General features: G+C 35.2%; 6 protein-coding genes across 6 annotated transcripts; 3 read left to right on the top strand and 3 right to left on the bottom strand.

The window, feature by feature from the left end:
* Positions 1-12: 12 nt before the first annotated feature.
* LOC120637349 (protein O-glucosyltransferase 2-like) lies at positions 13-3,575 on the bottom strand. The gene is made up of 6 exons (XM_039909161.1): positions 3,282-3,575; positions 2,925-3,133; positions 2,381-2,837; positions 1,499-1,736; positions 855-1,154; positions 13-400 (listed from the first exon to the last, which is right to left on the bottom strand). Exons 1-6 carry the CDS (start codon positions 3,437-3,439, stop codon positions 281-283), a joined length of 1,482 nt encoding a protein of 493 aa, XP_039765095.1. The 5' UTR covers positions 3,440-3,575; the 3' UTR covers positions 13-280.
* A 251-nt stretch (positions 3,576-3,826) lies between these two features.
* Positions 3,827-8,109, top strand: LOC120637355 (39S ribosomal protein L3, mitochondrial). The gene is made up of 6 exons (XM_039909166.1): positions 3,827-4,070; positions 4,530-4,611; positions 4,696-4,923; positions 6,705-7,000; positions 7,236-7,400; positions 7,769-8,109. Exons 1-6 carry the CDS (start codon positions 4,021-4,023, stop codon positions 8,019-8,021), a joined length of 1,074 nt encoding a protein of 357 aa, XP_039765100.1. The 5' UTR covers positions 3,827-4,020; the 3' UTR covers positions 8,022-8,109.
* Positions 8,110-8,649: 540 nt separating this feature from the next.
* Positions 8,650-11,866, bottom strand: LOC120637350 (proline-rich protein 2-like). The gene is made up of 2 exons (XM_039909162.1): positions 11,466-11,866; positions 8,650-10,284 (listed from the first exon to the last, which is right to left on the bottom strand). The coding sequence occupies exons 1-2, from the start codon at positions 11,685-11,687 to the stop codon at positions 9,166-9,168; spliced, it is 1,341 nt and encodes a 446-aa protein (XP_039765096.1). The 5' UTR covers positions 11,688-11,866; the 3' UTR covers positions 8,650-9,165.
* A 273-nt stretch (positions 11,867-12,139) lies between these two features.
* LOC120637354 (alpha-methylacyl-CoA racemase) lies at positions 12,140-13,899 on the top strand. Its single transcript, XM_039909165.1, has 2 exons — positions 12,140-12,753; positions 12,825-13,899. Exons 1-2 carry the CDS (start codon positions 12,646-12,648, stop codon positions 13,845-13,847), a joined length of 1,131 nt encoding a protein of 376 aa, XP_039765099.1. The 5' UTR covers positions 12,140-12,645; the 3' UTR covers positions 13,848-13,899.
* Positions 13,900-13,956: 57 nt separating this feature from the next.
* LOC120637353 (2-oxoglutarate and iron-dependent oxygenase JMJD4) lies at positions 13,957-15,666 on the bottom strand. The gene is made up of 2 exons (XM_039909164.1): positions 14,807-15,666; positions 13,957-14,620 (listed from the first exon to the last, which is right to left on the bottom strand). Exons 1-2 carry the CDS (start codon positions 15,316-15,318, stop codon positions 13,957-13,959), a joined length of 1,176 nt encoding a protein of 391 aa, XP_039765098.1. The 5' UTR covers positions 15,319-15,666.
* A 661-nt stretch (positions 15,667-16,327) lies between these two features.
* On the top strand, positions 16,328-25,441 carry LOC120637347 (mRNA (2'-O-methyladenosine-N(6)-)-methyltransferase). Its single transcript, XM_039909159.1, has 6 exons — positions 16,328-17,587; positions 17,866-18,006; positions 19,446-19,622; positions 20,916-21,202; positions 23,803-24,013; positions 25,379-25,441. The coding sequence occupies exons 1-6, from the start codon at positions 16,658-16,660 to the stop codon at positions 25,439-25,441; spliced, it is 1,809 nt and encodes a 602-aa protein (XP_039765093.1). The 5' UTR covers positions 16,328-16,657.
* Positions 25,442-25,559: the final 118 nt, after the last annotated feature.

Raw genomic sequence — 25,559 nt, 5'->3', positions numbered from 1 at the left:
AAATAAAATGAAGCATTTTTCTGTGTACTATAAATAATAACGTAAAAAAATTAGATTAATTGTAGTATAACTAATTGTTCCCAATAAAAATATCCTTAATTCTAGTATATACTACATTACATAGTATGTATGAAACAAATCTACTCTAAAATATTACAACAGTTAATATTGTTAAAAAAGTATATCTACTGAACACAAAAAAACGTTACCTACTTACATTACTACATACAAATTATACAATGAGAATATATAGTTGAGATGTATAGTTTTATTACTTTATTTATAGCTCCTCGTGACTAGCATTGTCGTTGTTGCCACAGTGGCACGCAAATTTATCTTGCGGAACGTGCGTCATTCCTTCCTTCACACTTACTTTCCCAGATATTTTTTTACTCCACTCCTGAAACCCAAAAGGTATTCAATGGAATTATTGTGTGTAATACAATAGCTAAAGTCCCAAGGCATGATATATATCTGACCTCAATGGATTCTGGAGTCCCAAGTTGCTAGAATTACGAAAACAGTACAGTAGTAGACAGAAAACATCAAACAAGTCTGAGGGAGACTCCGAACACCGTGAAATCTGTATTCCCTACAAAATACTGAAACCTATGTCCCACAGTGGACTTCTTTTTGTCGACATAATAATGATTATGCTTTGCAAAATCCTCAAATAATAATAAGTAGTTCCCACTTATGGTGTCCACTGAGTGTCCAAAAGTGTACTCATGAAAGTTATATAGAGACTTTCATGTGCAGCGATGCGGCCTGTCGTCATTTGCACAAGTCATTTGGAATCAGTAATATTGATAATGGAATTAACCATAAAAAAAATATATATTAAGGTAACTTACTGAAAACAAAACAGCATGATAGCAGATTATATGTTGTGGTAATAAATTATCATTAGCAAATTGCCTTGCATTTTTTGCAATGTTTTTTGCCTTATCATCGTGTTTTATCGCCCAGAGGAGTTGATCAGTCAAGTCTGAAAGATCTCTCTTGACTGGTACATAGTGTTCGTAGGGCTGTAGTTGTTCATAGAAATGTTCATAGTATGGTGAATCCTGTTTTAACACTAATCCTCCTCCAGCCAAGAGATATGGTAGTCTGTATGCTGCAACTGTTCCATCGACATTTATTTGATATTTATACTAAAAACAAACAATTTTAATAAACATAAAAATATATCTCCATTATTGTAGTGAAACTTCGGATCGAGAATTTCGGACAAGATTCGAAATTGAACCAATCAGTTAATAAAATTTTGCCATATGATAGATAGGAAAGATATAATGCACTAGTCGAAGTTCATGAGAGTTATGTTTACTAAGACAGTGGTGCAACTTCTGTTGTATACAAATCTCTAAAACTTAATTGATAGATTAAGTGCCATCTTTTCCATACAGATATATCATGTGAAATTATTTAGTCTAGAGATTTATATACAACAGAATTTGGCACCCCTGTTATTTTGATTTTTAAAATTCAGACTTACATCAAAGAATTTAAAAAAAGATATATGTGGTAACTTTGGTCCATATTGCGATTCTTTTTCGCGGAAAAAGAAGAAGTTTGTAAGAGAAGCATTAAAAAGGTCTGGATGAGCGCGAGCTATGTCAATAAGTTTAAGCCTCTCTGCCCGGGAGTCGCGACCACGCCAGAATGCTCGAGGCTCTCTTTCTTCCCACCTGCGCTCTATATTGCCTTGTACTGACAGGGTGTCTAACGTAACTCTAAAACAAAATATCATGTGTTTAAAATCATTTTGTTGAATTGATCTTCAAGCTGTTTTATTTTTTTTTTGTTTTGTTTTCAATTTATTTACATTGGCAACCTGGATTTATACATTTCACTCACTATACTAAATATTATTATGTGATATTGCCTGTAATTATTAGATTTACCACAGAAAAGCTGTGCATGATGAATTTTACAAAGCTACTTCATTTTTGCACAGTATATTATAGTAGTTTATTTTAATACATCCTTATTGTAGAATTTTTTGGGGAAAATAAATGAAATGAAAAGAAGAAAATTATCCAAAGAACATACATCAAACTATAGTCTATTATAACTATATATTAACACTAACAAGTTCTGCTGCTAGAAATGAGGTACTAAATTTTACAGGAAACTACTGAACCAATTTTCAAGTTGAACTACATTTAGTTAGCCAATAAACCAGGAATGATCACAATCCTATTGACAGATTTGGAGAAATACATGGACTAACATATATAATATAAAAAAAGGGTATGGAACCCCAAAAAATTATCAAATGTGAATATTCTTTATTTCTAGTAATAATGCATGCTTGCATGTGAATTTGATAACCTCTTTTTTTTTAAAGATGGTTAAATAAACATTTTTAACTTACCTTCCCATATTTTCTAGTGCAGATTCAGTAATATCATAAGTGGGCATGACAATGTCTATTGTTTCACTGCTACCACACCAGGAGAAAATAGGTAGAGGATCAGTTCCCTTAAAGAGCAAGGGCCAGTCTCCCAGATTTATCACCATTTCCATATCAGGCATTACAACCTTTCTAGTTAATGATAACAAAACATTATCTGCAAACATATTAAACCCAATATGCTTGCCATAACAATCTCTATAAATCTGGTTATCTTTAATAACATAATGACAAAAACTTGTGCTCTCGGGTCTATGGTACTTCTCGATAATTTTAGATATTTGATCTTTCATATTTATCTGTTCAAATGGCTTGAGATCATTTTCAATTTGACTATAGGATAATGGGCATTGATACTGTTTTAACCAAGATTGTAAATCTTTCTCTGGACAGTCACATTGATCTGCCTGGATAAGACCTGTAAATAATAAAACAGGATGAGTGCAACATAAGCTTGTTAACTAACATTGGAGTAGAATGGATGTATATAGCATTTTTTTTATACCTTTATATGTAAAAGGAGAATCTTGAATGTGCTTGTTTTTATAATAAATGCTTATTGATAATTCGTCACACGTTTCGTATAATTTATATCGAACAATGAAAGTCCCATCTTTTCTATCTAATGTGTTTATCCATAGTCTACAATGATCTCTTTTAAAAGATTTTCCATTAATTTCTACTGCAAAATTTAATGCTAAATCACGCGAATATCTGCAACATGTTAGTTACTTGATCATCAACATCTCTGCAAAGTATACATTACGTATATTATGATGAATGCAAATATTAGTAGAAGTAGGTAATTATTTAAATTTAATATTTTAAGTTACATATTCCAAAGATATTATAATTATCTTACGAGTTTTCATTAACTGCCGTAAAATTAACGAAAAAATATCGAGCCGGCATTACAATCTTTTCAGGCTGTAATCCAGGACCGAAAACTTTTATTTCATAACCTATACACTTGTGGAATATGATAATAAACAGGAATGTTAAGATATATAAATAAGACATCGTATTTTTGTTTTATCGATTTTAACCGCAGCTGGGTTCGAATTTCTTGCAATCTTAATCAATAAATTCTTTAGTAATGTCTGCAGTTAGCAGTTGTTGTTTGTTTACAAATAAAAAGCAGCAGGCAGTAGCACCGACCACAGATTATCCACTTACAAGTGACAGTTAGGATGAAGGGCAGAACGATCGACATTTAAAATATATATATCAGTGAAAGTAGACGCTTAGACTAACAACTGATACCTTACCTTAGTTTTTTTCCCGACCAAGTGCAGTCTAAGTGAATTAGGCATTGCTTCACTCGAGAGTCAATGGATTCTTAATTGCTTAAACTTAAGGCTAAGACTAGTGGGGACTAATTTGCTATTGTATATAAAGGTCACAAAAAAATATCGATTTAACGAACGAATAATATCGATAAGTCGATATATTTTTACAAGCCTTCCGACCCAACTGAGGCAACTGACAAGTGACAGATTACCTAAATTTAAAATGAAATTCGTAAATCGGGAACTCTAAATTCATTATTTACATTTAGTTAGTTATTACTTTACCGAAGAAGATAAATTAATACAGAAATAATGTCGAATTCTAATTTGAAGTTAATATGTTCCGCTCTAAACAAAATGAGGTTTGTTTTTCCTAACCCTAACCCAGGTTATTTCGTTGAATATGAAAGTGCAGCCCATATCCATTAGCCCGAGATCCATTATGTTTTACAGGTTTTGTACGTAACCCTATATAACCACTCCATTTCCCCCAACATACAAAAAAATATATTTTATAACTAAATTTACTACGACACACATCGCCATCTAGCCCCAAAGTAAGCGTAAAGCTTGTGTTATGGGTACTGAGATGACTGATGAATAGTTTTATAAATAATATACATAAATACTTAGAATACACATATAAACCTCCAGCCACTGAAAAACAACTCATCACACAAACATTTTCCAGTAGTGGGAATCGAACCCACGGCCTTGGACTGAGAAAGAAGGGTCGCTGCCCACTGCGCCAGTCGGCCGTCGTCACTGGAATATCATCCCTATTATATTATTCATACTCAATAAACTTATATTTCTTTTAGGGTTTCCTGCGTGACAGCAAGATCGTGCCATTTTCAACCTAAGTTTCGTCCACCGTATTGGTATGCACCTAAAGAGAGAGTTGTATGTAATTTAATATTGTTATAACACTTAATTATTACAAACAAGTAAATATTGCAAAAATAAAACTTAAACTCTTCTTTACAGATGAGTGAAGATATGCTCACACAAGAAAACAGAGATTTTATAGAGGAAGTAAGACAAGATAAACTAAATTTGCAAATTGCTATGGAATCCCCCTTAGCAAAAGTTGAAGCGCAAGAAGTGGCGGAATGGGATCCAACCACCCGACGGGCAGGTCTGATAGCACGTAAAATAGGAAACTATCCACTATGGTCCAAAGATGGCAAAAAATTCCAGACAACATTATTACAGGTACATGATCACTTTATTAGACAGAAGCAAGTGCTCATTGATTTATTTCATTCTATAACAAAAGGTTTTGCAGTGCAGGTCTCTGTACAATGTTTACCATCAAAGCAAGTGATATTGTTATTACTTAACATGCACATAATTAAGAGAAGTTGTAGGTGCATGCTGGGATTCAAACTCCGCCCCCAACAGTGAAGTCGAGCTCCTACCCACTGGACTATCACCGCTCCGATTAATGAGATCATTGTGGCCAACAAATAACTGTTTTGAATAATATATATTAAAATGAACAAATTGTCAAGTATAAACCAATAACTAAGAGTGAATCAACAAGACGTCATTATTGTCATAACATCTTTTAAAAGTTATATTAAATGAACTAGTAAATAACTTACCACATCTGGAGCAGTGAGGTTTCACTAAAGGTACAACGTTAAGTTTAGTGCCTGAACTATGGATGCAGGTACTAAATGTTTAAAACATGTTTATGATGCCTGGGAACGTTAGAATGCCATTGGTGTTTTTGGTGTTCTATCCAAAGCATTTGATTGTCATGATAAAAATAACCTTGCTTCTTAAACTAGCGTAATATGATATCAATAACTATGCACTTAATTTGGTTGCCTCTTATCTTAGTGATGAAACCCAAAGGGTATGCATAAATGATATTAAATTGTAGGGGTCATCTTTGTCAATGGGTGTCCCACAAGGCACAATTCTGGGTCCCTTTCTATTTTGGTGTATAATATAAATTATAACTGACCATGTAAACTGTGCTATGTTGCATGTGTACCACTGGTTTACTGACAATACTTTTAAATGCAAAAAGAACTAGTTGTGTGGAATTTATTCTAGCAGATGTAAAGAAAGTTAATAAAAATATAATAATACATGGAGAATACCTAAAAATTTAAGATCCCACAGTTTTTCTGGGCTTGATTGAATCTTCAGTGGGGTACCCATGTAGATACACTTGCAGGTAAAACTAAGCTGGGCTGCCTATGCCGTCAGAAAATTTAGCCAGATTACTGACGTACAAACAGCTAGGCTTGTTGCTTACTTTCATAGTTTGTCTTACTTGATCTTATTTTGGGGCAAAGCTGCTGATATTGAAACTATATTCATATTGCAGATAAGAGCTGTACGGTCAATATATAAACTTAAATCACTCCGTAAAAAACTTAGTAATAGGTGTACTTACGGCAGCATCACAATATATTTATAGCAATAAAGAATTTAGAAAGACAAATCGTAACTCTTTATAAACGAAAAGTGGAAATAAACCGCCTTACTACAAATGGACATAAGTTAGTGACATCTGCATATCGTTTGCAAAAGGTGCTGAAGTCATTTGTAAGATTGAGTAAATGCTTTAAAATATTATTTCCAAGGTAATTTAAAGGTAAATTACCTTGGAAATAATATTGGACCTACCAATGCATAAGTTTAAACAATGTGTTAAAACAAATTTAATAAATCGTGGTTACTATAGGATTGATGAATTACTTAGCGACAAAGCTGCATGTAAGCAGACTACGCTCTCGTCTCTCACAAGAACTCGAAAATTTAAAAGATTGTAAACTGTAACATGATGTTGAAAAACATCAATGTGCTGAGTTGCTTTTCGGCACTTCTCGGTGAAATCTGCCTTCCGAACCGGTAGTAGAGTCACTAGAAACAGACTGACTTGACGTTTCAAAAGTGCTTATAAACTAGGCCTACTTGAAATAAATGAATTTTCAATTTTTGGTTAACTTCATACTGATTAACATTTTCTTTTATAGGTAGTGGACAATCATGTAATTAAATATACACCACCTGAAGAATTTAAGCCAATGAAAACTACCAAACTTAATTGGAGAGAAAAACGGAAACTTGGTTGTCTTTTAATTGGTTCAGAGACTATTGACCCCAGCACAGTTACAAAAGACTATTGTGGGTTATTCAGCAGTGTGGGCATGTTACCAAAAAGACATCTTTTTCGCTTCATGATTTCACCACATGCCAAAATGCCCACAGGAACACCACTGTTTGCTACACATTTTAGAGTTGGTGACTATGTTGATGTCAGAGCCAAAACGTTAGTATGGATAAACTTTTTAAAATTCTACGATAAAATTAGCAATTTTACTTTTATTTAAAGTTTTACAAGCAACCTTGTAGTTTCTTAGCAGTTGCAACAACTGCTGTATATTTTATTATTGCTGGCTCACACTGCACTGGGATAGGACTCTACCACAAGCTAGAAGTCTTAACCACTAGGTTACAACTGCTTCCATTAAGACACTATAAAAATTACATATTGATTATTTCAGAATTGATCGTGGATTTCAAGGAGTAATGAAACGTTGGGGTTTTAAGGGAATGCCAGCTTCTCATGGTGTAACTAAAACTCACAGACGACCAGGAAATATTGGTGCCGGTGGTCAGAAAGCCAGAGTATGGCCTGGCACTAAGATGCCAGGTCACATGGGCAACAGGTAAATTGTAAAACTAAAAAATACTTAACAAATAAGTACCTATCTTAATTGATGGAAGATGCTCATCTGAATAATTGTTTAATCTTTTACAAAACACTGTTGTGACAAACCAAAACTTTAACGTTTAATTTATTTATTTTAGCAGTAACTACTTTTTTTAAACAACTTAGGTACACTGAAAAGTATTTTTTTTTTACATATTAAGACAAGATAGAAAAAAAATAGTGTAAAGAATAGGATAGCACTGCATAGATATGTTCAGTTCAGTGATTTGTATTGTAAAGAATTAGCAATTTGTTATATTAGCTAAGAATACTAAATCCTTAACAATATTGTTATACCTATACTAGGATTTATTTCATTTTTAGGTGGAAAACATTAAGAGGAGTACAAATTCTTCGCATGAATACAAAGCATAATATTCTTTGGATGTTGGGAGTTGGAATACCTGGGGAAACTGGTGCTATGTGTTATTTATTTGATACAATTTTACCATTAAGGAAATTGAAAACCCCTCCTCCTTTCCCCACACAACCGTTTGTTGAAGATTTACCTTTGGAATATTATGATGAATCGATACATAGGTTTGAAGGACCTACAATAACTTTTGAAGAGTCTTAGTTGCAATACATTTGATTATTTAAGATAAACTGTGTATTATAGATGTACGAATCGTTAATAAAGGTAAATATAAAGAAGACATTCGGAACTAGTAATTTTATTTAAACTGCCTCCTTGTTCTAATGGTTAGATGTCATGTCGACTGTAGGTAACCAGGTCCTGGGTTTCCAGATTGGACTAACGAATGTTGGGTTTCTCTCATCAAAATTCTTAGGACCAGCCCAGAGTTTGGAAATTGGCGGTGATTAACCCCCGTGCCTCGGAAAGCAGTTTAAGCTGTGGCCTTATCTATTCCGGTTGTGTTGGAGCTGCAATCCCATCAGACTAATAGAGTGAGGGAGAAAGAGAGTGTACTTGTGTATTGACCAACATGGCTAAAACCATTTAAAGCAACTTTTTTGTTTTTTATCAAAGAAAGATTTTCTACGTACTTTATGTATGTTTGTAGACTAGACAAAAAGTGGCAAAATTTTTTTTCCTCATACATTAGTACCAAGACATTTTTCGGTTTTAGGTGGTAATGCTGAAATAGGTGTGCATTGTTTAATTTACGAAAATAAAACCCAGTTATTTCGAAATTCATTTAATGTCAAATACTAAATACTTAAAACTGCAAATCCCATGGACTTAAAAATAATTTTATCTATTCTTTAATCTCATTAATACCAAAACTGGTATAATATTTGTTCATAATATTACTTATAACAAAAAAAGCTATTTATTTGTATTACATTTGATTTAAGTTTCAAGTTAACATTATCATTATATACAATACAAACATAATTATAATTAATTACCTACTAATAAAAATAAAAAGCTGCGTATATCCGCATGTACACGTGAAAAAAGGTTAAACTTCTAAGGTTTTTTTCATTCTCTCGCCTGCTTATCCCGAACTTAAGGTTTATTCACAGTCCATGGCAAGTTGCTTAGGCATCAGCCTACCATATGAACTTGATCATTCATTGTAAGATCTTTGAGGATAGTTGTCCTAGCTTGTACTATTAAAAAGAAACTTACACTGACTGAAGATTTCACTTCAAACAGTTTCTTAATTAGTAGTTAAATAAAATTCATTATCATTGCTGAATTAATTAACTTAGGGCTACTTTGATTAAAGCAAAAAATAAGCCTTATGTTTTGTTTACTGTTGGTTGGGAGGTTGAAAACCGTAACCAGGGTAAGGTTGCGGAGCACCTGGTGGCGGAGCTCCCGGTGCGGGCGCCCTAGCATAAGGGTAAGGCGAAGGCGGATATTGAGCAGGTGGATAGCCTTGTTGGTAAGCATGAGGTGGATATGCTCCTCCAGCAGGAGGATAATTCTGTGGATTTTGTGGATAGGATGACTGAGGAGGGGGTGCAGTTGACACTGAAGGGGCCGGACTTCCTGGCTGGGATGAAGGATTGGAATAAGGTGGCTGAGTTGCTGGTGGATAAGGAGATGGTTGTCCAGCAGGAGGATATTGCTGTCCAGGGGGTGCATTTTGAGGTGGAGCCCCAGATGTCCCGCTGGATGGTGGAACATTGTTTCCGTGAGAACTAGAGTTATATGTTGGTGATTGTGCAGATGGAGACCCATATCCTGAGCTTGGATTTTGGGAAGTATAACCGCTAGGTGGAGGTTGTGGGGACCGGTTTGGCTGAGACACTGGTGTGGAGCTATATGCAGATGTAGGTGTAGTGTTTGGGAAAGGTTGAGATTGATAAGGTTGTGGTTGAGATGTTGTTGAATTGTATGAGCTGACACCTACATTAGGATAGTTTGGACCAGATTGTGTAGGCGGATATCCAGAATTTCCAGTATATGCTGGTTGACTAGAGCCACGGACTGGGTAAGGTGAACCTGCAGCAGCAGGGCTACCCGGCGGGGGAGCATAAGGTTGCTGATTTGAGGAGGGTGGGTATCCTCCAGGTCCTGGGTGTGTAGCCGGCGGATAGTTACTGGGAGCTGTAGTGATAGGTGGTCCATATGTAGAATTTGGAGGATATCCTTGTGGTTGTTGGGAAGGATTTGGGGGACCATATCCTTGTCCTGGAGGGCCATAACCACTTTGTGGTGGATAAACACCAGGTGCTCCTTGGTACTGTCCTTGGTATTGATTTTGTGGGTAAGGTCTTTGCCCATATGACTGTGTGGGCCTTGTGGGAGTAGTCGACACTCCTGTAGGTGGACGGTATGGTTGCTGTGGTGAGCCTGGGCCTTCAGCTCCAGTGGTAGGTGGGTTCAGTTGTTGCACGTTGCCTGCAGCCAATTGATGTGGAGGCTGAAACAATTTTTATAGAAATATATTTAATTTTATTTGTATACCAGAAATTGTGATAACAACAATAATAAGCTTTAATGACTACAATAAATTTTTACAACATACATATAAAAAAATAACAACTAAAAAGTATATTGCATAGTAGTTGTGAATGGGTAGTCTGTGTTGCAGTAACATGGTAGTAGATACCTGCTAAGGTATACTGCAATGCTGATTTTTAGTAGGGACCCAAAGGATACCAGGATACAAATAAACAGAAACATGGTCTGACATAGTGCTTGTATACTCTGGGTAAGGTATTGATAAATACCAAAGATAATACAGAGAGAGATACATAGTATATGAAGTAAACAAAGGAAAGCTTAACTCTATAAGAGATATCATCCAGCCAACCTTAGTGAGTAAGAGGAATTTATATATATTCATAATTTTACAAAGGCATCATAAGTATCATAATTACGTACAAAGGGAGGTTCCGGCCAACACAGTACGGAGACAAGCCCAGAGAGAGAAGAAGAAGAAAAGTATCATAATGTTATCCAACAGCCAAGTGTTCTCATCTAAGCAGGTGAAAGATTCTGACTTGTCAAAAGATGTCAACTTCTAGCTAGTAAGAGTGGAGTGTCACAATCATTCTCATTGTGTTCATGTACCACTGCTGGATACAGACCTCCATTAAGAAACACCAATAAGGATTAGTGGGCTTGTATTCATGGCTTTACAACATTAAGCAAGTCACAAAAAAGTCACAAGAAGCAACTGCACACAGGTGAAACATGATAATGAAATTCAGAAATCCCAGAAGATTTCAATCAGCTTATATCATAATGATGGTTTATGAATTTATCTTACATATCCGCTTCTTTTTCTTTGTTTGTTCTTCAAAAAGAATAAATAATTAAGTCTCTTCCAAACCTTTTCAATTACATGTCAAGAAAGCTAAATTAGTTTAAGGGCTAGTATATAATTCAAAATAAAATACGCAATTAAAATTTATCCTACTTGTTTTACAAAGACTCATTAATTAGGTCTAAAGGTATTGTTAGATTTCTCATACAAATTATTTTTAAGGAACTTTTTCAATGTGTGCTGTGTGTGCAGTAGGAACATCTTCAATTTTCAGTTCGAGAAAATATTTCGATTTGTAAATCCTTTCGTAAAGAGACTTCATTTAAACTTACTGGGAGCAGCAACTGAATATTTTGATTAGCGTCAGCGACAGAAGCCAGGTATACTAAATTTCTGTGTAACACCTGCTGGTACTGATGACACTCCATAAGCTGGCCTTTAGCTTGGTATTCCTGTATTGTTTGTATCAAATGTGCATTCTCGTCCAACATCTTTTGTATTTGTGCTGGACTCAATGGAGGCCGGTTGCCCCGAGGGGCGAATGCAACCGACATTTTTTATAATATTACTAAACAACTAAGTTGACTTTCTCATTTGTAATTATGTTCTAAATAACATTGGCATCACAATTCACTGAACAGTAAGAAGAGAAATCAATTTTTTCAGATGCAGGCGAAATTAGAAAAATTGGAAGCGTCAGTCGTTTAAACCACAGACTCCTAACCACACAGCATCTACATGAACCACAAAATAAATGAAGTATCTTTATGTAACCAGAGAAATTATTACTTAGTGTAGCTCGTTCATTTTAACTAGACGCATGTAATGATTAGCAGTACTGGGGTATTCAGTGCTGCCGATAAACTGCCTACCTATGTGGTTTTTGGAATGGTATTTTCAACTTTCAATAGTATTTTCAACTTTTGAAAATGGAAAATGTGGGTTTCTCCGTTTCTAGACTTGAATATGAAAACCTTAAGTTTTTTTTTTAGTGGTCATTGTGCTGTCTGTGTTACATTCTTATTTCTCATTAAATTTCTCGTAAAAATGCTTTTTGGGCTGTCATATCATATTTGATTGACTATCTGTCACTGGCAACACACACTTTTTGATCCTAGACTCCTATATAGGTTCAAACTTCAAACCTTGGTTCAAAGTCTGAGGGAGCTATACCTACATAGTGCTTATAAGCTGAATAAATTTGTTCACTAGAATAACATGAAATTTTTAAATAAATAGTATGATAAGATTACATAATTAATCTTACACAATTAATCTTATGACACTCAAGTACTTTCGTCACTCTTTCACCTTTCTTTCCAACCTGCAGTGTTTTCAAAAACTTAACTTTAAATACAATCTTGCAATTAACTTCCAACTTCCTAATTAAACATTATGAGCTACATTATGTTTGAAACAGTTAACTTTTAGACAATCAGCACCAGTGTTGTAACTTAAGTTAACACTAAACCAAAACATTTTGAAGACAAAGATACTCTAATTTGAGTTTCAATGGCTTTAAGAGGTATAAAAGTTTTAGAAATGATGGGATTAGCTCCAGGCCCATTCTGTGGAGCGATATTAGCAGATTTCGGCGCGTCAGTTACTGTAGTCCAAAAGGTATTTATAATCCATGTAATAAAAACTTAAAACACTAGTATTGTAAATTCTTAATCCAATTATTTTTACAGATAGAATCTTCACCTGTAGATGTGTTGTCAAATGGAAAACGAACACTTTCAATAAATTTAAAATGTAAGGATGGTGTTGAGATATTTAAAAAGTTATCTGCTGAATCAGATGTCCTTATAGATACTTTCAGACCAGGTGTGTTAGAAAAATTGGGTCTTGGTCCTGAACCCCTTATGGCCCTGAACTCAAGACTTATATATGCAAGATTGACAGGTTATGGGCAAAATGGTGACTACAAAGATAAAGCAGGTCATGATATTAATTACATTGCGTTGTCAGGTATACTTTCTATGCTTAGTAAAAACCAACAGCCACCCACTCCGCCAATCAACTTGGTTGCAGATTTTGCAGGTGGCAGTCTTTTATGCACGCTTGGCATTTTGTTAGCTTTGTTTGAAAGGATGAAATCTGGCAAAGGGCAAATTATTGATGCAAGTATGACAGAAGGTGCAGCTTATTTAGGAACATGGTTATTTAAGTCACAAAATTTGCCTATATGGAGTGGTCAACCTGGCACAAATACTTTGGATGGTGGACTTCCATCTTATGCCACTTATAAAACTAAGGACAGTAAATTTATGGCCGTTGGAGCTCTTGAACCTCAGTTTTACTCTAACTTCTTGAAAGGATTAGAGTTATGTGAAGAGACATATTCTCAATTTGATACTGAATGTAAAAATAAATTCAAAGAAATATTTTTGACTAAAACCCAGCAGGAGTGGTCTGACATTTTTGAGAACTTGGATGCTTGTGTCACACCTGTTCTTGACCTTAGATCAGTTTATGGTCATGCCTGTAATTCTTCACGCAAGTCTTTTTATAAAGACCATGACAATTTGATAGTGCCTGAACCTGCACCTAGGCTTTCTTCCACTCCTGGAATATCAAGTGGTAAACAGGAGGCACCAGAATTAGGATATCATACAGTTAAAATATTACAGGAGTTAGGTTATAGTAAATCTGAAATTTGTGACTTAATTAAGAAAAATGTTGTAAATACCAAAGCAAAATCAAATTTGTAATCTGTTAAAGTACTTAATACTGTAATATTTTATATGGTTTTTATGGTTATGGTTATATATATAAATATTGTGATATATTCATAAACATATAGTATAAACTATTCATAAACTATTTTAATGCTTTATTGATAGATTTTTTTATATGTATGATTTGAGGAACTGTTTCATGTAATGAAATAATTTTTGATACTAAAGGGTGGTTTTCTATAAAACTGATAATTTTTAATATTTTTTTAAGATCAAAAGTAATGTGATTGTTTTGTAAAATGTAAGTGTTAAAGAGTTTACATGTGGTTTTTTTATTAAAATAATTTATTCTTTTTTGAGCTATATGGATAATGAATTTAATAAATTCTTCAAAATCCATACCAAATAACGATTTTAGTATTAATTGGCACTGAGTTATAAATTCAGGAGTGTCTTTAAATTCCTGAATTTCTTTTTCAACCGAAACTAAATTATCTTCAAGTGCTCTCCACACAAACTCCACATTACAAGCATTAATAAAATTATGATTTATAGAAATAGTGTCCAGTATGTTAAAAACTTGATGATGCCATCCGGACGGAACAAAAATGCCATCCCCTGTTTCTTGGATGATTTCAAAGTGTTTTACATTTTTATGTATGTTTGGATCAAACAGAAGTGGCAGATTTCCAAATGAATCCTTTATTTTTGCTTCTTCCCCTGGGGGAAGAATTATCCATTTCTTCCTGCCAAAAATGTTAACTGACCAGCTGTATGATGAATAAACATCAGCATGAAAAGGTGTCCTGAAAGAATAAATTAAGTTAGCTTAATGAATGTGCAAGTAAAGTTATTTATGGGAAATCTATTTATAATATTTATATTTAAAAACGGTACGAAACATGGTGTTAGAAATAAATATTAGTAAAATAGTAGGTGTTTCAATTTTTAAAATCAAACATTAGCAGCATTGTCACATATTGAGAACATACCATGTATCTTTGGGTCCAATATAAACAAACATTAAATCATCCTCTTGCATATCCAAAGCATATTCATTTAGCCAATCTGATGCAAATAAAATTGGAACCTCATAAAACAAACCATTTGTTAGTCTTCTCAGATGCCAATCTTTTAGATACAACAATTTTTCTTTGTGTGGGTTTTTGAGGTAACTCATGTAATCTTTAACTTTCATACTACATTTGCATTGAGCATTAAAGTTTATTTGGTTGCAATCAGCAACAGGTGCATCTAAGTCTCCATACTCTTGTGTAAAATATTCATAATTTATTTGACCATCTAAAACCCACTCTTTCGAACATTTCCAATCATTAGAAACATTTTTAATGATACAGGGTATGTTGTGTAACATATAGGTAGCATAAAAATGCGCATAATTGATATCAGAAGCATTTAGACAATCTATTTTGGTTTGGAAATAGTTACTATCATGGTTTATCTGATTAACGATATCAATTTCAATTGGTATTTCTTTGCTCATTATTTCATTATCTCAAAGTGATTGAAAAAATTTAAACTTTATGTATACTCCATATTGTTTTTGTTGAAAAGCCTGAGTTGTGGAAAAGGCTTTTACTGAAGAGAACATTTAAACCATTACTTCAAAACAAAACCAATTGTTGGCAGTTTTGTATAATACACAAAGCAATTTCAGATGAAATACAGATTTCTTTACTTTGTACAAATTCCTAGTTGATAACTAGGCTTCTTCTTTATAACTGCTGTATATCTGTACCTATTCAGCTGCTCTAGGTACCATCTCATCTAAACTCACTATACCCAATTCAAATTGAAAATGATGAAAATAGCAAATATATAGAAAACACGGCAGTAGACACCACAGACCTGAAACTATTATTTCATTTTTTTTTTAAACCAAGGTTCTTTTTAACGGCTCTAGGTTCTAGTCCTTATAAAACCCCCTAGACCACAGATATCATGAAAGTAGTCGGCACAAGACATCCGAACGTCATAAAATTGGTTTGAGGGTAAACTTAAGTTATGGAATGGATTCAGAGGTCTGAATGGACTTTGATAATGATTCATTATTAATTGAAATCAATTAATTATTAACTAAAATACCTAATCGAGACCTAGGCTTCTTTTTCTATTTCATGGCTTTGAGGTATCTATAGGCTTACTTGAAAATTTAACGAGAAGAATTTGAATTATTAAATTTTTATTTAATGTATTATAAATGGATCAATTAATTATTAACAAAAATACTTTATTGAGACCTAGTTACTTGAAGGATTCATTTTCTATTTCATGGCTTTGAGATATCTATAGGCTTATTTGACGTAAATACGGGATGGATTTGTATTATTTAATTTTTATTTAACGTAGCGATTATATTCTCTTTTGTCTTTGCAGGCTCAAAATACTAGATTACAAAGTTTTACATACTGATTATAAACAAAAATCTTATCTTTGTTTAGTTGTAAGTTTTTGGTCTGAGTATGTTTTAGTATATCTGTGGATGGCGGTGCTTGGGGAGCTACGCCAGCCTATTTATTTCGTAAATCATACGATTGTTTAAGTATTTTTGTGTTATTTTGATGGTTTTGTTATTACTTCCCATCGATAATCCTTTTTAAATATGTTCCTTGACAATATTCGTCATGTGTTTCTGTGACATTATAGAATTCTGCCTTAGAAAATTTCTTGGCGGTAACAATATCATGATTAACAACAAATTAATTGTGCTTATAGAAAACTTGTAAGCTAAGCTTAAATAGGAAAATTTTCGTTTACAAGCTTCCTTATAAGTTAATTCGTGATCAAATTGAAAAGTTTTAGGCCGTAAATAGTTCTTCGATATGAATGATGTTCGGGATAAAGTTGTCGCTGGATCCTCATCGTGGGAGACGGCACCAACCCTCAGCGATTCGTCTCCGGAAATCCAGTCGTCGCCCGGCGGCAGTGGCGAGACCCCGCAGACACCGGGCGCCCCAGCTCCTCTCGCTCCTCATCTCTCCTCCGAATTGCACCCTGATCTGCTGCAACAAGGGTGGCGGAAATACTGGTCCAGGCGAGAAAACAGACCGTATTTTTGGAACAAAATTTCCGGCGAGTCAATGTGGGAACTGCCTGCTGTTAAAAGGGATTTCGATCCCATAACAGATCCACTTGGAATATGCCACACAGGGCCCCCAAATGCCGGCAATGTAACTCCCAGTGCCACTAAGCGACGGCCATCGGAAGATAATGGTCCCCCACCTAAAAAGTTTGTCCTTGCAGGTCCATGGGACATTGAAGTACCCACAAATGTTGTGATATATGAACGTCCCCCAACTATTTGCCCTCATCCCCATCCTGAAATTGAGGGATTTCGATTTACTCTAGCCAATAAGTTAAGGCAGTGTTATCAGGAGCTGTGCCACACCAGAGAAAGTATAGATGCCCCCAAAGATTCTTTCAATAGATGGTTAATGGAAAGAAAAGTGAATGACCAAGGAGGTTCTGATCCACTTCTCCCCAGCCACTGCTTTCCAGAGATATCTCACTCAATGTATGAAGAAATAATGAATGATATACCAATAAAATTAACCCATCCAAAATTCACTGGAGATGCCAGAAAGCAGTTGTCCAGATATGCTGAAGCAGCTAAGAAAATGATAGAATCAAGGAATGCCTCACCAGAAAGCCGTAAAGTAGTGAAGTGGAATGCTGAGGACACATTTCAATGGTTGCGGCGTACAGTGGGAGCTACTTATGATGATTTCCAAGATAGACTGGCACATTTGAGAGTAAATCTGAGAATATTTATTTATTTAATTTATATTAATATTATTTAACTTATATTGCCTTTTTTTATAACTTAGTAAAAGTAGTACTTTTACTAAGTTATAAAAAAAGGGTACTTTTACTAAGTTATAAAAGAAAATAATGGTACTCTCAAATAAAGTACAAAAAAAAAATAAGCACAATTTAATTGGCAGCTTATATCCTTCAATGTAATTTGTTTTTGGCTTTGGAAGAACAGTATAAATTTAAGAAATAACAGTGTGTATTTTTTTTTCTATAGAGACAGTGTCAGCCTCATTTGGCAGAAACAGCAAAAGCTTCAGTTGAAGGAATCTGTCTTAAGATCTATCATTTATCAGCAGAATATGCTCGCAAGATAAGAGAAAAACATAGCATACTACTAAAAGAGAATGGGATACAGGTAAATAACATATTTGTCTTACTAGATTCAAATAAGAAACACATACAAAATTTTTAGGTTTACTTCAAATTCCTATGAGAATTATATAATTTCTTTCACATATTTAAGAACTACTGAAAGTCGTGGATCTGTGCTCAGAGACCTAAATAAGGACTCTCCTAGGAGTGAAAGTTGTTTCTGAAAGCTTACATTCGCCATGTTGATCTAATGCTGGTAGATTTGCAGTTACTACCACTTATAATATTTTACAGGATAATCCTAAGCTGCAACTGATTATATACAAGTCCAGTCAGAAAGGAAGTAGAGTGCACCCTTGGTAATTTGACAAATGTTTTGCATGGTAGTGAAGAACTATTAAATTTGTCAGATTATGGAGTTCTGCTTAAAGACCATCTTAGTTCAGAATTTTATTCCAAAGAGTACCTTGTAGTCTGTCAGATCCAATGATAAGATTCTATATTATGTAATTCTGTGAAATACAAAACATACAGAAGATAAAATAAATAAAAAATGTTTAATAATAATATACAGTTAGGATTACAGGCCGATTTTTTTTTCTATTTTTTTATTTAGTAGTAAAAATGCAGAATTTTTTTTTGTTTCTAAAAAATGGTTGTTTGTGCGTTAAAAAAATTTCGAACTCGAATAAATGCAGAATTTGTAAAATATTTAAACGCCAAAGATGAAATCAATAAATAATTTGTTGCATTATTTTTGAGTCATTAAATTTTAACTGCATCAATCATTAATCCTAGTCATTATAATGGTAAATTCGGACAATATATGGAGAATATAATACCTTAAAATCATATAATTACATTTATTATGTTATATAAATAATATTTATGAAAAAAAAAAAATCTGCATTTTTAAAATGTTGAAAATTTTTTTTCAACGTAATAAAAAAAATAGAAACAAAAATTGGCCCTCTGGGATACACGGGGATAATTGTAGAATTGATTGAAGTTTTTTTTGAGAAAAAAAAAACTATTTAGAACGACGAACTTCGAAAAAATAACGATTTTATACAAAAAACGCGATTATTTAATAGAAGCGATCATGTTAAATTTTTTTTATTTATTTTTTCAAAAAATTCAATTAAAAACAAAAATTTTGAAAAAAAAAAACGTCCCGAAAGGTCAACTTTTGAAAGAGTTATGGCTATTTGAAAATAAAACAGCCATTTTTTTGAAAGTTTCTTAACTTTTTTTGGGTTGGATAAAAAAAATTGAAAAATTCTGAAAAACGTCTTTCATCGAGTAGAAAAAGATCAAAAAATTCTGCGAAATCTAAAGTAAGGTTCAAAAGTGGTCGATTTGGCATGGAATACCCCATATATAGTTCAATATCACGAGGCCGCCCCATTTATATTTGTTGAAGGGTATAAAGATATTTGGAGATGATGGTTGGTATGGCTAAGTGATTTAAATTTACTGTAGGAGCTTCTGGCGCCACTACAGCAGGCGGCTCTGCGCAAAGTGTGGTGCTACCCGGTGCAGTTTGCGTTGCCCGCACCACGCTCTCCGCTGGTTGAGCACTTCCTCGACCGCGACCAGGCCCTGTTACGCTATTTGGGAGACACCCAGATCCTCAATGCCACCTATTTGCAGAAATTAGTAAGTAAATTCTATTCGCGTCTGGAAACCCGACAGGCTTTTTAAATACCATACAAATTAAAAACTGGTATATTCAGGCCAATAAACAAAAAGGGCCAAGTAAGTATTTAACTTCCAGCCAAACTGGTAGACGCACATATAACTTACAACAAAAACTGAAAATAAAATTCAAACAAAAACCCAATTCAGACTAAAAACAAATAAAATCACTGCACAGTTACTCTCGAAGTTTTATATATGTGAAGTTTGATAATAAATATAATTTTGTTGTATTTCTAGACTTCACGAAGGCGTTCGATACACTGCGCCACCACACAGATTTAATAATTTGATGATTCAAGAGTTAGAGACCCAATACTGAAGTTGTGCAGAATTACCTTTAGAACGAAATATACTTTGTGTAAGCTAGAAATGCGCTCAGTGATAACGCCGAAATAGCAGTTGGTACGGCTCAGGGTACTGTCCTAGGTCCACTACTGTATCTAGATTATGTAAACTTTATAAATAACGTTATTAAAAACGGACTGTTCGATTAAACTGAATTTAGATACTCACATATCAGATGTATGGGTGAATAGAACTTTATTAAAACTTAAATTACTAGATTCGACCCTTTGAAGAATCTTACAATGAAAACTAAATATCACCACAACTATTTAACAAAAACAAAGTTAACGAAATCTGCGAGGCCTAGATCACAGATGAAGTGCAGAGGAAAAAAAACTTGCCGATTCTGTGATTTGGTACAGACTTGTTCCGCGTTTCTGCAGATAAATGCAAATGCGTACTCTCGTGGCGTTGTCCATGTTTTCGCCGGTCGTGCCATTTCTACGAAGGTTGCGAGACGTATGGCAAAACATGCGGAATTTCTACCTCAATGCGCGGATCAGATTTTTGAACGGGTTTCTTCTTATGCGGATTTTAAAACGCACCGCAGTTCCGCCGAATTGCATTACGCGGTAGCTCATACACAAATACTCTCCGTCCTTTCACCTAACTCTATGACAATAATTATGAAAGATTGAGAAGAAGGACAAACAAACACACTTTAGCATTAATGATATTAGTTAGGATTTTTTTTATTACACTAAATTTTAGCCCTTGTCTGCGATCTGACCTGGTATGTCAGTTATGCTAAACCGCATCGGTTTAATTCTTTAATCAGTTTCTACGCGACATCGTGTGATACAGAATCGGCCCACTGATCACCAACCCGTCTGATAATGGTCAAACCCTGTCCTTGGGAGAGGTTTTTAGTCCGGCAGTAGACTGTTATAGGCTATCGATGTCCAGGAACACCTGTACCGGTACAGCTGCTTCGACGACAAGAAGTTCGAGCAGTTCCTCTCGCGCGTGTGGTGCGTGCTGCGGCGCTACGCGGCGTGGGTGGGCACTGCGCACGCGCAGGCGCAGGCGCCGGACGCGCACCTGGCGCAGATGGCGCTGCCCGTGCCCGTGCTCGAGTGCCTGCACAGATGCTTCGGCGTCACCTTCGAGTGCTTCGCGAGCCCGCTCGACTGCTACTTCCGCCAGTACTGCTCGGCCTTCGCAGACACAGACTCCTACTTTGGATCCCGAGGGTGAGCTATATAGTGCCTATTATAATATTAAGGATTGATTACATGTATGATAAAAAAGCTTGGGTATGAATTGCTCTAACTGCATCGCTCAACATTAACTAGACTGTGAGATGGTGATAAAAAAAGAAAATCCTGACTAAAAGTGCCTGTAATAAGGTCTCAATGAATAAAACAATTTTTAATTTGAATTTGAATTTGAGTGGTTCCAATAAATTCTTTCAGTAAACACCACTCTGGACGCAGTGGCGGTACTACCATAGAAGCCGAAAAATACAATAAATATCTCTTACATTTTTTTAACTACTTATTTCGAAATGCAATTCATAAAATAATTCATACTTGATAGCAATGAGGAAACGAACAAAATGTTTGCTCAATAATGTACAACAAACAAAGAGTATTGCATAGCACTACGTACTCTGGCAGGTAGACTCAGTGGCATTGATTTAATATCGACGGCCGATTGGCCGGCTTTTATTGTTATATTTTTATTTTAGGCAAACAGCGCATAGAAACTTCTTTATTCTACCAATTATCAATCGAAATTTTGTAATCGTAATTCGCGTGTTGACCATAATGTTTTTCAAGGATAAGTTGATACTGTTTGTCATTTGGCACAACAAGAACGGTAACTTTTAGAGGTTGGGAGGCCCGGTTAAATACGGGACTAATTTGACTCGTCATGTCAAATTAGTCCGGTAGGTAACTGGGCTTTCACAAATTCAAGACCCTAGAAACGTCACTGGCTGGACGCAACTGCACTATAGCTAGATAAGACACTTTAAGGAAATTCAATGCTAAGTTAAGCTAAGCAGCATAGCATAGCATAGCAAAGCTAAGCTTTAGCTGAACAAAACTACTCGGCAGATTTTTTTTTTATCAAAAATATTTGACTGCGCTGACTTCACAGTAAAAAGTATAAATATTTATTTCCCACAAAAAGATCTATAATTAACGATTTAGCGAAATTACTTAGTTGAAAATTTCTAAACATAATTATTATGTTGACATGACGACAAATATATCGCATGAATTTCACGCCGATCTTATGACTTAGAGGCGCGTTCAAGTCATAAATATATTGGTACTGTTAGTGCAATTAACTTCACTGTTGCAATACCACAAGAGACTTCACAAGATTAGCCTGTGGAACCAGGCAGATGTTTTGTCTAAGTTAGCTTGACCTCCCACCAGCGGAACTCATCGGGCCGGGGGAGAAAAAGGCGGCAAACTTGACTGCCTATCGGAAAAACACACAGGTGTTTTATTCATAACTTTATTATTTACTACAATCTCGCCTAATGGTTAGTTTAGGGGTATGGCAGTTACATTAAATCTACACCGCTAATCAATTTCAACGCGACATCATACAGATACGCAAAAATCGCTTGGCGGCTTGTCTTTGTAGACCAGATCTGAGAAAAAAATTATATTATAAATTCCAAAATAACCCCGCCGGGCATTAAACCCGACACATCCCACTTAAAACAACAGCGCTCACCCCCGCACCAATGAGATCGTCTAAATGGCTGTCGAATGGAATGTTTAACCCGCGCTTTTAAAAATAGATTACACCAGACCAGAAAAAAACCAGAAATTATAAATTCCACAATTACCCCTGCCGTAGATATAAGACACGGTGACAGTGCTCACGACTGTGCCGGTGAGGTCGACATACAGTCGCCTTAATAAATATACTACGACAATAAACACATCGTTATCTAGCCCCAACGTAAGCTATGTTATGGGTACGGATGACTGCCGAATATTTTTAAGAATAATATATAAACACCCAGACACTGCGAAACATTTAATATCACGCAAACATTTTTCAGTTGTGGGAATCGAACAATATGCTTATAGGTATGTTCAAACTACCAATGGTAGTATTTTACAGTGGAGGTTTTTCCTGCATAGCATAGCATTCCAAAAACTTATTTTTTTCATTATAAATCTACACTTCCTTTTTTTATTTTTTCCTTACACGTCTTATGCCCGTTTTCACTAACGACGTCCAATGCAATGCCTTAATAAGTCGCGCGTAAATATTAGGCTATTCCTAGGCATACTGATACATTCACCTTTGACCAATAGATATCACCTAACAGTTGGTGATTTTTGTTCACCGTAATGAAATGATGAAAATGAAAAATATGAGAATAAAATAAATAATACTACGACAATACACACGCCACCTAGCCCCAAAGTAAGCGTAGCTTGTGTTATAGGTACTAAGATGACTGACGAATATTTTTATGAATAATATACATAAATAAACAGCAATATACATATAAACACCCAGACACTGAAAAACATTCATGCTCATAACACAAACATTTTCCATCAGTGGGAATCGAACCTACGGCCTTGGACTCAGAAAGCAGGGTCGCTGCAAACTGCGCCAATCGGCCGTCAAATACAATATACCTCATTGTGTGGCAAGAACCATTAGAACGTGTTAGGTTATATGAGTTGCATAGTGAAATTGGTGAATGGTAAATGCAGGCGTAGGAATGTTCTTTGATTGGGCGTTATTCATTCAGGTATTGCCTTGATGGAAGTTAGTGAAAATGGGCATTGGTAACGTGTGTATGCGCCAGGCCGTTCCTGGAGTTGCGGCCGGTGGCGGGGTCGCTGGTGGCGCACCCGCCATACTGCGAGGAGCTCCTGGAGGCGGCGCTCCGGCACATGGAGCGCTTGCTACAGGACTCCGCCGAGCCTCTCAGCTTCGTCGTGGTGCTGCCCGAGTGGGCCGACCGCCACGCGCACGCGCTTCACAAGCTGCAGGCCAGCCACTTCAAGCGGAAACAGGTAGCGACGCTAGCAAGCACTCGTTTATCACCCTTAGTCCCAGCGAGTAATACAATGCTGCCGACTTAAAAATGTATCAAGTCATAATACTTTTATATGTATAAGATAATCACAGAATGAAGAATACACAGAAACCGTAAACACGACTAATATTGAAGCATAAAAAACCACTCCACTTTAGTAGTGTTTTTCTAACAGGCACTTCATGCCATTTAGCAGTCGATAGTGATTATTTTATCTGTAATGTTCTAAACGCTTACTATACCCTGCGAGAAATACAATGCTGCTGACTAAAAAATGTATCAAGTTGTAATAAATAAGATAGTCACAGAATTAAGAACACACAGAAACCGTATACACGACTGATATTTAAGCATCAAAAACCACTCCACTTTAGTAGAGTTTCTCTAACAGACACTTCATGCCATTTAGCAGTTGATAGTAATTATTTTACCTCTAATGAGCGCGGGGCGTTTTCACTGTTTTTGGACAGAATGCACTGCCTGCAATCACGGCTAAATGAGGGTTGTGTGTGTTCTTAATTCTGTGTGGATAGTCTTTTTTTTTGTTGTAATTATTGACGCGGTGATAGCCCAAAGGGGGGTAGTATTACGACTTCACTTTTGGGGGCCGAGTTCGAGTCCTCTAACACTACACACCTCTATTTATTCTTAGCTATGTGCGTTTTAAGCAATTAAAATATAACTTGCTTCTGAGCAAAAAGTGAGTTAATCAATCGGTAAAGGTTATCCGGTGAAGTAGCACAGTTAAGTTATGTTAACTGCAGTTACAATATCTTGAAATTTAAATGGTTTGTTAAACGCTCACATAATACGAAGTAAGAGCCTATAGTAGATCGTAGGCTCGCGTACATCCCATATGTATCCTTAAATTCAGATTTTTTTTTCTTCTACAAAACAACAGTAGAACACAAAATTATAAAAAACAGAAGACAATATCAGAATATAATCTTTATATATATATATTTCTTGTGTGCTTGTGTATGTCACTGAACTCCTCCTGGACGACTGGACCGATTTGAATGAATTTTTTGGTATACGTTTGGGTGGGCACTCTGGATGGTTTAGATTTACAAATCAGCCCGTCAGATGGCGCTGGGGTCCGCTAGTATTATATATTTTTTTAATATAATATTAAAAAATAAATTGATATATTATTTGGGCGGTATAATATTATTTTAACACATCGATGTCAAGGTATCGAAAACATATAAAATACGATATATTATTACTGACTAAAACCGCTTTAGTCAAGTAGTCAACTTAGATTTTTATACTAATACGATTTGTTGCGGCGGCGTTAAAGTTGTTAAATGATTTTTTAATTAATAATATTATTTTACAGGTTGTGATACCAGCATTCGAACATGAGTACAGGCACGGTTTCCAACATGTCCTTCCAAAGTGAGCTTTTCTATATTTTTGTAGATTAACTAATGTATGAAGAGATTTCTAAATTTCACTTCTTGAGCAGCCTTTTTGTCCCAGTTAAAAATTAAAGTTCAAAGTAAAAAGTTTTAATTTTT

The sequence above is a fragment of the Pararge aegeria genome, chromosome 3, assembly GCF_905163445.1.
Source record: "Pararge aegeria chromosome 3, ilParAegt1.1, whole genome shotgun sequence".
Classification (NCBI taxonomy): domain Eukaryota; kingdom Metazoa; phylum Arthropoda; class Insecta; order Lepidoptera; family Nymphalidae; genus Pararge; species Pararge aegeria.
Note: the sequence above shows the minus strand (reverse complement) of the source record. Positions and strands in the feature narration are given on the sequence as shown.